The sequence below is a fragment of the Kogia breviceps genome, chromosome 18 (genome assembly GCF_026419965.1).
Source record: "Kogia breviceps isolate mKogBre1 chromosome 18, mKogBre1 haplotype 1, whole genome shotgun sequence".
Classification (NCBI taxonomy): Eukaryota; Metazoa; Chordata; class Mammalia; order Artiodactyla; family Physeteridae; genus Kogia; species Kogia breviceps.
The window spans coordinates 14,697,242-14,708,189 of NC_081327.1; the positions used below are offsets into that span (position 1 = coordinate 14,697,242).

Here is a 10,948-nt window from a genome sequence, read left to right on the forward strand (position 1 = left end):
GTCCGAGGCCGGCGGGCCGTCACCCTTAGACCGCATCTGAAGAGCATAGACCCCCGCGTCGCGGCGGGAGAGGATGAGGCGCAGGGGCCTCTGGGAAGTGTAGTTCGAGCGCCTCCCTCCTTCCCGGCGAGCTAGGGCCGCGAGAGCTGGGACTATGGGGTCCTGACCCGACCCAGAAAGCGATCTCCGGGGCCGTCGGGAGATGTGGTTCTTGCCCCAGACTCCTCCCATTGTTCTTGTCGAGGCCAGTTGCCCGTGTGAACTACCACTCCCAGAGTGCGGTGGGCCTCGGACCCTGGGAACACCAGAGACACTGGAAAATGAAGTTCGCTACTGTGGGAGGCGTGGGCTGGGTAAGGGGCGGCGGCAAAAGATTAGTCTCAGTTCGGAGCTCGACCCGCCAGCCGTTTCGTACAGCCTGGAAGGAAGATGCCCGAGAGACTGCGGCCTTTCGGCTCTTGTGCTCTAGGAAAGGAGGGTGGCCGAAAGCAGGGCGGAGCACGCGTTCCTCTCGAGTCCTCGGCTGGGGGCCCAGACTCAGACTCCGCGCGCAGTTGCTTGCTGTGGAAGGGACGGGTAACTTGGGTTCTGACAGCCTCCCCCAACAGGGCTCGCTGCTAAGTCGGCCTGGACGCCGAGTCCTCGCGGCCCGCTGCCTCCGGGGGAGGAGAGGGAGCCCCGGGAGACGGAGGAGGTGGCCGCCGCGCTGAACCACCAGGGGCCGCTACAGGACTAGGGGCAAGGCTGTCCCCCGCCCGCAGGCCAAAGTCCGGACTCGGCTTTCTGGTCCCGAGAGGAGGGCACAGGAAACTCTTTATTTTGGTGATGAACTGCCGGTCCCCGCACAGTTAACCGTCACTCGTGCACACTTCACTGCCCTCACCCCACACGGGCTCGCTGGCCCAGGTTTCTGTGGCCTGTGGTCATCTGGGAGAGGGCTCTTGGCGCCCTTCCTGCGACGCTTCTTGGAGCAGAGTTTGCTAGGCTGCCGTAGCCGCGGTGCGAGGTCAGAAGCCTAGCAGGCCCGCCGGCCCATCTTTCATTCTGTACGCTTGGCTGAAGCCAAAGAAGTTACTGACACCCTGTCAGGTGGTTGAGGAAGGGGGCCTACAGGGAGAGGTCGAGGCCCGAGATGGCCTCGAGGAGGAGGAGGAGGAGTAGAGGAAGGTGGAGCGAATGGTCCATCCCGGCGGGAGCTGGCTGGGCGAGTGGCCGCGCATGTGCGTCTGCATGGAGGCCAGGCTGGGGCAGCCGGCCTGGCACACAGGGCAGCGGTAGGGTGCGGCCCCGTGCGTCCGCAGGTGCTTGGTCATGGCTGAGAAGTCCCGGGAGCGCTGGGGACAGAGGCTACAGGAGAAGGGCTTCTCTCCTAGGGCAGGTGGAGGGGAAGACCCATGAAGGAAAGAAGACAGGAGCGAAGGCTGGCCTAGGGGTAGATTGGGGCAACTGGGCAAGGTCGTTGCGGGGGAGCCAGACAGTCAGAGAGGGACTTAGGAGTGGGCCCACTTAAGTTTGGAAGGAGGTAGACAATTCACACAGGGCAGGGCGCCCATACCTGTGTGGACACGGTAGTGCGTCTCCATCTGATGTTTGAGTGAAAACCTCTTTCCACAGACAGAACAAGAATAGGGCCGAGACCGAGCAGGAGGGGGTGGGGGAGGGTGTTGGTGAGATGGGTGGCTTGCTGTGCCCACATGACCCACACAAGTTGCAAGTTCACCTGTGGGGACAAAAGGCAAAGGAGGGCAGGGCTGGGAATCCCAGAGCTGGATCACTGGAACACTCAGGCAAGATGTCAGGGGCTACAGTGGGACTGAGGCAAAAGTGCCCTCACCCTACTCACCTGTGTGCCTCTGATCAGACTCTTCCATCTCCCCAGGGCTGAGCTGTGTAGGGCCCTGGGGGAGGGAACCTGAAGGGAGCAGAGTGAAGTAGGGGCTCTGCTCAGGCTGGACTCCTGGAGCCCCAGCCTCAGCCCCAGCTGAGAGAACATGTTACAGGGTGCATGGAGGGCAAGTGAGGGGCTTACCTGGGGTGGGGCTGCAGGAGGCCAACTGGTTCTGGCTCCAGGGGCCTTTGTGGAGGTTCAGGGACAGTGGGATCCTGGGAGTGGGATGGGGAAGAGTTACAGCTTTGGCTACACCAGGGATCCTGGCCAATTCCTTTCTGGAGAGGGAGGTGTCATGAGTCCTCAGGGGCTGGGCTTTGGCTTTCCCTGTGGTGGGAGCTTCTTTTCCTTTCCCCAGCTCAGGTAATGTATAGTAGAGATAAGAGATGTGGTGCCCTTCCGCCCTTCACTGCTGCCTCTCCTGAGCCACTCCCTCCCAGCCGGAGGTCTTCCATAGGCCCTTCAACTCACCTCTGGTCCCGAGGCCAAACCTCCTGCTGGGCTGCAGTCATGGGGGTGCTATCAGAGAAGGGAGTGCCATATCTGGGCGGCAACAACAGGATGCTCCACAGGGCAGGCTGGCACTCCCCCAACCAAGGGGCCTCAGCCCACCAGGGCCTAGGGGTGATGCCGGTTTGGAGGGAACCTGGTGGGGGAAGGGGGCCAGGGAACTCCCGCAGACTTTCCTCAGAGCCCCCTGGACTGTCCCTCACCCACATGATCACTTCTTGCTTCCCATCTCCTCCGCGGCCAACAGGGGATTGGTTGAGTTTCTCCTCTGGTCTCATCCGCTCCCCTTGATCCTCCAGAGTTGCCTCTGCCATCTCAGGGCTCTCTCTTGGTGGCCTGTGCCTGTGCAACGTCTCCTGTTCTTTCCCACCAGCTCTAACAAACTTCTGTGGTCTCTGCTTCTCTCCAAAGCCCCCCACTCCTCTCATAGAATCCCTTGTGAGTTTCTCTGGCTCCTCCTGTTGTTCCTTCAGCCCTGGACCCATCTCTTCTCTGGCCGTATCTCTTCGAGCCCTCATGCATGCCTCTTCCAGGGACTGCACCCCTAACGCTCTGGCTGCCTCCTCAAGGGGCCCCAGTTCCCCAGGTTGCAGCTGTAGGCTCTCCCCATAAACAAAGTGCAGAAGTTGGGCAAAGGTGGAAGGGCTGATACCTTTCACCAGAGCCCAGCGACCCCTGCGACCCAGTTGCTGGCTCACACCTGCCAGCACCAGGCTGTGGGCAGGGAACTCCTGGCTCCCCACTGTGATCAGGGTATCACATAGTGCTGGTCGGAGCCTGGCTGCTAGCCGTACCAGCCGATCAGAGCCATAGGGACTAGGCAGTCTTGTTGGGGATATGGGCATTGTGCCTTGGCTGGGTACCAATCTCAGAGGTTCTGAGAGAAGGGCCACAGTGTGGGGTCCATGGTGAAAAGGGGAGGGAGGAACAGCATATTCTCAAGCCTGTGGAGGTGAGGGGAGAAAGAGTGAGTTGCTGGTTCTGAATCAGAGCTCTCTGTCCTGAATGGAGCAGATAAACTGACCCGAGAGAGGACCTGAGCTTATCCAGAATCATAGCAGGGGCCAGGGGTGGGGGTGGGGTGGTGGTAGAATGGAAATTAGACCAAATTCAGGACTTAAAGAGCAAGGACCAGACAGTTAAGAACTATCTCAAGTAGTGGATTTAAGACTAGTATAGATGGGTTCTGCCAGTTGGCAATGTCTGACTTAAAGGATCGCAAACACTGATACTTCTGCTTCTCCAAGCTCCTCTGCAGGGAAAGACCTCTGAGTAGGTCAGGCTCTCCTCATTCCAGACAAGAAGATCACCATAAAACCCAGTCAGCCCTGGAAGTTAGGGATGGAGCAAGACACAGCTTCATGGGTGAGTTTAGAAAGCTAGTGTGTCCTCCCCCTGCAAGCCCATCATGTGGACCTGAGGGTCCCAAGAGGAAGAAAGGGCAGCAAGACAGGGGTCGTAACTGCAGGAGGGCAGGCTCTAAGGCATCAATCAATCATCTCCCTGAGGATGAAACTTCTAGAACCCATCCTCAGAGAAGGAACTGGAAGAGACCAAAGACTCCCACGCAGTGAGATAAGGGAACAGGTCAGAAGCCACAGGAGAGAAGGCTCCTCACCCGAAGATGGAGAGACTTTGGAGAAGGCTTTGACCCTTGAGGAAGCCATAGAAAGGGAAATGGGAACTATAGAGGGAGAGGCTATTTCCTCTCAAGATTAGGATAAGGAGACGGTTCAATTTTGTTTTTCATAAGCCAAAAGTGAAGAACAGAACGACAGAACTGAACAAGGCAGAACTTTATCACACCTCAAAACCACCACATTGGCTTTTAAGAAAACTGGGAACCCAAATATAAAGAGACGCACCTAAGTGTCACAGTGCCCAGCAGGCATATTCCTAGGTGTGGGCTCACCATGAGTATGGACCCCATAGGAGGGAGGATTACTAGTTGGACACTTCACGGAGAGGGCTACAGGCTGGCAGGAAGTGGACAGAAAGAGGGGTGTAGTGGGAGGAAAGTCTCAGCTGGGGAGAAGCAGCCACTCACCGGTTGTAGCTTCCTCCTGGACACCGCATGCTCTGAACTGCTGTTGGGGCTCCTGGGCACCCCCACCCTGGAGCTAGCCCCGCCCCTGACCTCACAGTCATCCATTGGGTGTCCCAAGTATCAGTCTGCCACAGTCCCCCAAGGGGTGTGGTTTTATACCCCTGGCTGTGCTTCACCCCTCCAGGAGAGACCACTCCTCCCCTCCAGAGTCCTGGCATTCTGCCTCCTAACCTCCTGTCTCCTTATTTCATTTGTGAACTCCTAGAGTCAAAGAAGTGTATCTAAAGCAATAAGAACTTTGGAATAATCAGACCTGCGTTTGAGTCTCATCTCTGCCATTTACTAGTTGAGTCACCTTGGGCGAGTCACCTCTCTGAGCCTCAGTTAACTCATCCATGAAATAAGGATAACCTCTGCTTACCTCATTTGGAGGTGGGGTGACGATGAAATGACATGATGTGTGTGAAAGTGGTTTCTTGGTACATAGCATCATTAAAATAGTATTAGTTCTGTTTCTTAGAGGTGTCAGTAGATCTCTAGCAGTTGGAAGCTCTTTCTCCTATCTCAAAAATAAAAAGGACTGAAACATTGCATTTTAAGGAGAGAGTGAAGGAGGGCCAAAAGCATGCCTCCTCCTCCCTCTCTCTGACTTGGTAGTAGGAAGCCTCAACTGCTCTGTGGGAATGACCCCTGTCATCTGGGCCGTCACTGGGGACTGGGTGTGTGAGTGACTCAGATCCTCCCATCAGGCTCTGATGGGGGCAACCCCAGGAAGGGCCTGTGGTGGTCTTCGAAGAGAAAAACTCCTTTTCTTGGGTTGATGACAAATGACATTTCTCTGAAATCAGGACTCCGAGGTTTCTTTGACTTCCTGCCTAGGTGGTGAAGGTCCTCAGAGATTTCCCCTCTTTTCACACTTTAGCACTCCTTAACCTGGGGAAAAGATGAGGTCTGAGAGACTCAAATTTCTTTCTCTGTGTCTTACTATTTCATTATTCCTCGTCCTGTGGCAGAATTTTCATTCACAGAACAAGTGCTGCTAAATCGCTTATGATATGTGCCTAATAAATAACTGGAAGGTTAACAAGTTAGGCACTGGTAGGCTGCTCTGGTGACAAGACACAGTCTGGTTCCCCCTAGGCTTCTCTCTTAGATTCTGGTCCCCTCCTAGACTCAAATATTATGTCTCTAAAACTCCTGTTTCACCTTTTGGCTCCAGGACCCCCAAATGTTCAGACCATCTTTCTACTCTCTCTCCAGACCTAACATGCCTTCCCTTTACCTCTCATTCTAGCTTGGGTGCAAACGGATGTTAATCCCTCCTAGATCAGACAAGGGTGTGCCAATGGGTGGGGCTAGTGGAGGGGCAATAATAGTGTGGGGAGAGGGGAAGATGAGTCAGAGTGAAAGGGAAAATGCAAATGGGCAAGCTGTATTCATTTGCTACTCTGGTCGTTAAATAGTTTCCATTTCTGAGCTTTCTAACTCCTCACGCCATCACACCCAGGGACTCATTAGATACCCATATAAAAGACACTTGACTTGGACACAGAAATGCACCAATCCCTGACATGTAGGTATACAGAGGGAAACATCCTTCCTCCAATACAGAAATACACACTCCCTGAGGATATGGAATAAGTGGGGAAAGCCATGAAGGAGAAACCCCAAGTGTAGGTACAGGGGTCTGGAAGATTACATCATCACCCAGTGGAGTAGGGTCCCCTCACCTCCCAGGCCTACATCATGTGCCCATGACTCGGCTTCCCCACTGGTGGTTGCCCACTGATGTTCAAAAGAGTTGGAGGCTGTGCTCAAAGGGCAGCATCCTCTTATGCAGTTGACAAGGAGTGGCAACAGGCTTTCAGGAAACCTAAAAGTGAGGGCAAGGGGCAAGGGGACTCCCCATTCAGTGAACAAAAGCCCCCAAGATTGGGAAACCCCATCTTTCCTCCCACTTGGTGTCTACCTCCATCTAAGGATATCCCTTTAGAGACTGCCTCCTTAGAGGTATCTCTAGGGCTCTCTACACCTCAGCCCTTCTTCCTTCCTACATTCTTGACTGCACAGTCCAAACCACCTTGCACTACGCAGTGGTAGCAGAAGCAAATAGCACTCTGACTTGGAAGGGTAGGGAACACTGATGACTCTTTCTCTCTCTTTTTTTCTTTTTTTGGCTGCACGGCATGCAAAACTTCCCTGACCAGAGATCGAACCCATGCCCCCTGCATTGGAAGCCCGGAGTCCTAACCACTGGACCACCAGGGAAGTCTGTGTTTCTCTTCTTGAAAGGACTCTCCTCCCCAGCCTCAGAAACCTTGCTCACCTTCCACTTCCCAGGCTGACTCAGTAGGAATCTCCTGCAGTTGTCTCTCTGGGGTGGAGCCAGGAAACCACAGGTCATGAGGACACAACCCTGCATCCTCGGAGAGGGGACTGTAGGTGGGAGAGGTTAGGTAGGATATAATTGGAAGAAAAGAATGTGGGAAAAGGAGGTATGATTTTTGCCTCTCAGTCCTTTCTAATACTCATATTACTAAATAAAGTTTGAAATCTGATATCTTTTATTCTTACTGATTGACTTGACCATAGCCCCTTCAGACACAACCCAGCTTGCTGTAAAAATGTCAACACAGCAATACAAGTATAGAGTCTCTTCAAATATTATAATTAAAATTAAACCATCAGAATATGCCAATTAGTGGGATGATTATTTGTTTTATGAAAATATTCTCCCTTGGTCTCACGTATTGAGGTATTGAGTACCTCCAAAAGCCAAGTTAAACAAGATTCAATTCAGAAAAGTTCTATGAACTTTCCACTCTTCCCAGGAACACATCACTTTCGGCAAAATTAAGGTGGTTAAACTCCTCGCAGCATTTTATATAGATTAAGACCAATTATCCAAACCTTATATAAATCTTCAAATGTTCACTCTTTTTAGTTAAGTACGTCCAGCCCATACCAGAGGAGAGGCACCACAGAATGAATGAGTTTCTTTCTTCTCTTAAATCTATGTTCTACATAGCCCAAGATCTGGATATAGTAATAGGCAGGTGAGCTGAATCTAGGTCTTAGAGACCCTATCATAGCACACCTTTTGTGGATTACGTGGCAAAAAACCAGATGAGAAGTAAAAACAACTTAGGTTCCACTGCATCCTCACAGTGGACTGCCTTTTTCTTCAGCTCTAACATGGGGCTAACTCTTCTGAGACCCTCAACTTCCTCATAGGGACTATTTTCAAGACCAGTATTGAATATCCATATTGCCTCAAATCCAGACAGAGGGCCCCACTCTGACCTCTAGTTGTGTCCCTCCCCATGGGCTGAGGAGTCCAAGGGTATCTAGGAAGTACCCCCCTGGAACCTGTGCCCCCCAATTCTAGACCGTGCTCTGGGAACTCAGAACCCTGGACCTCCTGGCCCAAATAGCCCACTTCCCGGGTTTACATTGGCCTCAGCCCCAGGCCTATACTCTTCCGAGTGGGCTATGTGATTGATGTAATTGTGTGGCCCTGATTGAGTGGGAGGGGCACGTAGACTGAACTTGGACATGCAGGCTAGTATGTGAGACACCTTGAAGTATGCGCCAACACCAGATGTGGGGATAAGAGGGGAAATCTCCATTTCTAGTCTTGCCTAAGCCCCATAAATGATATGGGAGCCTGCTTTATTTTAGTGGTTCTTAACCTCTCAGGGGGTCACTATGCTTTTTAAAATTGTAAGTCGTGGAATCGACTCTTTACATCAGGAAATTGTAGATTCTCATGCCATTTTGCATATTAATGACAGGAGAGTCACAGACTGCTCTGAAACTCACCCTTGGACAGGCTTCACTCATCCTTGTGGCTGCTTTTACCGTCCCCCCGCCAACACACATACAGTTTTTTGGATTATTTCCAGGAGCTCATAGACTCCCCCCTTGCACCTCCACCCTTGGTTTAAGAACTCTGGGTGATAAAAGGATCTTCAGTAAAGACAACCTGGGTGATTTCCTAAAGAGCAGGATATCTCACACACCTCCTATGCTCCAGTACAACGTCCATCTTCCCCAAGCAGCTGCCCCATGCTTAGAGCCTGATGTCTTCTGGGAATGACCAGAAACAGTTTGCAGAAGAATGGGAACAGGGACTAAAAGGCCCCAGACATGACTCAATCCTGGTTCTGTCTAGAGCCACCACAAAACAATAATACTTCATGTAGGGCAAACAACCTGCTGGGATTCAGAGACACTCTCCCCACCCCAGAACCTCCAGAAGACCACGGCCCTAACCTCCTGGCCACGTTTTTCAACCTGGACCCAGTCCTGGAAAATCTTACACGAGCACCCCAACCCGGAAGCCAGAGTCCCCCAAAAGTCTTGCAGCCACATGTTCCCGTTACAACCAGGATGCAATGACTCTTGACAACTTCCCATTGGGCTTTCGACTTCATCAACACTCACTCTCAGCCCAGGAGGGATCCAAAGACTCCAGAAAACCTCTCAAGTTCTCACTAGTTTCATTTCTTGGTCAAAGACTCCCAAGAACCTCTGGAGAGTTGCAGACCTCTCCAGTCATCAGATCCAGTCTCAGTCCAGAGACCCCGGACAACCCCTCATAGTTCAGAGGCCATACTTCATGGCCAATGACCCCACACAGAGCTCCAAGTGCCTCCACCTGCCCCACAACACACTTCCAAATCAGGCTGTCTCAGGGACCGGGGACATTCCCACCTGGTCTCTGCCCAGCTGGGCCCAACGGTGCCCAGGAGGCCTCATTTCCAGCCTCTCCAGGGCAGAGGGAGTCCCCAGAGCCTAACGCCCTCACCCCCACTTCCCGATCCTCATCCTCAGGGCGACCACTCAAGCCCCCATACCTCAGCTTTGCCTGGGCCAGGCCCAAGCCCGAAAAAAAGAAAGAAAATCCATGGCACTCACCGGCTTGGGCCCTGTTCCTCTCCTCACTCCGCCTCACATACACTCAGGGAACATACACTCAGGGCAGCACAAGCCCGAGTGGCCGTTAGAAAGTGGAGCGGCGCGACGCTCGGAGCTCGAGGCCGGGCCGCGTGCACAGCTCGCTGGTCGCCCTGGATCCCGAGGCAGATGCTGATTGGCCGCAGTGCTGGCCACACCCTCTTTCCTGGCTCCCACCGGCTGAGGGGATCTCAACAGCCTGGGAGGCACCTAGGACAGCTCCACTCCTCACCACCCCCGCCCCTCCCCCTCCCCGCCCTCAGGTCCCCAACTCTGCCTCGCGACCTCCGCTGATTGGCTGCGGAGCCGAGCTCGCGCCCACCTGGCTGGCGCCGTGGAGGGACAAGGCCTTAAATCTGATTGGTCCGTGGACTTAGGCTTCAGGCCTCTAAGGCTGAGATCTCATCCACCAGCCGGTCCTCAATGCTTTCTGGCTGCGGAAATTGCTCTGTCCCACCCTCTTTATGAAGAGACTAAGGCCTGAACCTCCTTCACCTGCATAGCTTTGGAGGATCCCTCCGCAAGTGCTCAGGAATACCACTGCTTTCCTGCTTCTATCTTTCCATCCTGTGTAGTCCTCGTTGCAAACCCTTTCACCTTTCTCTCAACCCCTTACAATCTGTGAAGTGACTGGGATTGGATAGGAGACCATCAGGCTTTGGGTGCCTGTGGGCAGCTCCCCTTTCCCGCCTCTTGCCTTGCACCACCATCAATTGGCTGCAGAACGCACCCTGCCTCACCCGGAAGTATGCGGGGACAGGGAAGACACAAGAGAGAGCAGTGCCTTGACCCCCCTCATTGGCCTAGATGCTCGCGCTTCAAATACACGATGACGCCTCAACTGTCTGCTGAGTCAGGATTAACTGCGTACCTCATGTACCAGCCCCCACCACACCGTAAAGAGAATGACCCATTACGCTGCCCCACCATTAACTGACCCGGGGTTAGAACCCGGCCAGCGGGCTTTCTGACTAGGCAGGGCTTTGCTGCTGACACACCGTACCAATCTGTGGCTGGCCGACCACCTCCCTTCTTCCCCCGGCCCCGCTGCCATTACACCGTCGATCAGCTGGCCCCACTCCTAAGTGGCTTAGCCTGGACACATCCAATCAGGCGCGAGGGCGCTTTAAGAAGGCGGGCATTGCTCCACCGCTTCCACTTCTGATTGGTCCCGAGGCTTGCTTCTTCGCCTTTGATTGATCAGGGGACCTGAAGGAGGGAGTCCAGCCCAATGGTTTCGGGCGGCGATTAGAATTCTGTCCCTTTGCTTCTGTTCAGCTTCGGGGTTCTGGCGACTGTTGTCTGGCGTCTCCTTCCCCACAGCCAGTGGGGAAATGGGGATGAAGAGTGGGGTGGGGGCAGGAGCTGGAAGGGGCGCTGCTGAGGACGGCGTGACTCGACTCAGGAGCTTAGGACAGTGGAAACCGAGACCACCTAAGGCGAGTGCCTGGCACGCGGGAGATAACCCTTCAAATAGCAGGGGAAAGACGGGCGCTGTAGTAGTAGTAACAACAGCCCTTTCCATGTACCACGCTTTGTGCATC

General features: G+C 53.8%; 1 protein-coding gene across 3 annotated transcripts; it reads right to left on the reverse strand.

Moving 5' to 3' along the window:
• Positions 1 to 783: 783 nt before the first annotated feature.
• On the reverse strand, positions 784 to 4,482 carry ZBTB32 (zinc finger and BTB domain containing 32). Of its 3 annotated transcripts, XM_059046210.2 has the most exons (6): positions 4,446 to 4,482; positions 2,360 to 3,342; positions 2,030 to 2,103; positions 1,844 to 1,912; positions 1,556 to 1,720; positions 784 to 1,369 (listed from the first exon to the last, which is right to left on the reverse strand). In XM_059046210.2, exons 2-6 carry the CDS (start codon positions 3,241 to 3,243, stop codon positions 1,086 to 1,088), a joined length of 1,476 nt encoding a protein of 491 aa, XP_058902193.1. In that variant the 5' UTR covers positions 3,244 to 3,342; positions 4,446 to 4,482; the 3' UTR covers positions 784 to 1,085. The 3 variants fall into 3 exon arrangements, with proteins under 3 accessions (XP_058902193.1, XP_066875239.1, XP_066875240.1); XM_067019138.1 differs by lacking the exon at positions 4,446 to 4,482 and having other exon boundaries at positions 1,026 to 1,369; positions 2,360 to 3,416; XM_067019139.1 differs by lacking the exon at positions 4,446 to 4,482 and having other exon boundaries at positions 1,026 to 1,369; positions 2,030 to 2,166; positions 2,360 to 3,416.
• Positions 4,483 to 10,948: the final 6,466 nt, after the last annotated feature.

What these genes read in the sequence shown, in the direction of transcription:
- ZBTB32 (XM_067019139.1), bottom strand. Translation starts at nt 3,243, where the DNA reads ATGCCCATATCCCCAACAAGACTGCCTAGTCCCTATGGCTCTGATCGG. An exon ending in GTTTGGCCTCGGGACCAGAG is followed by an intron (nt 2,167 to 2,359) that starts GTGAGTTGAAGG and finishes CTCCCTCTCCAG; the next exon opens with AAAGGAATTGGCCAGGATCC. An exon ending in GCACTACCGTGTCCACACAG is followed by an intron (nt 1,370 to 1,555) that starts GTATGGGCGCCC and finishes CACCTGCCCTAG; the next exon opens with GAGAGAAGCCCTTCTCCTGT.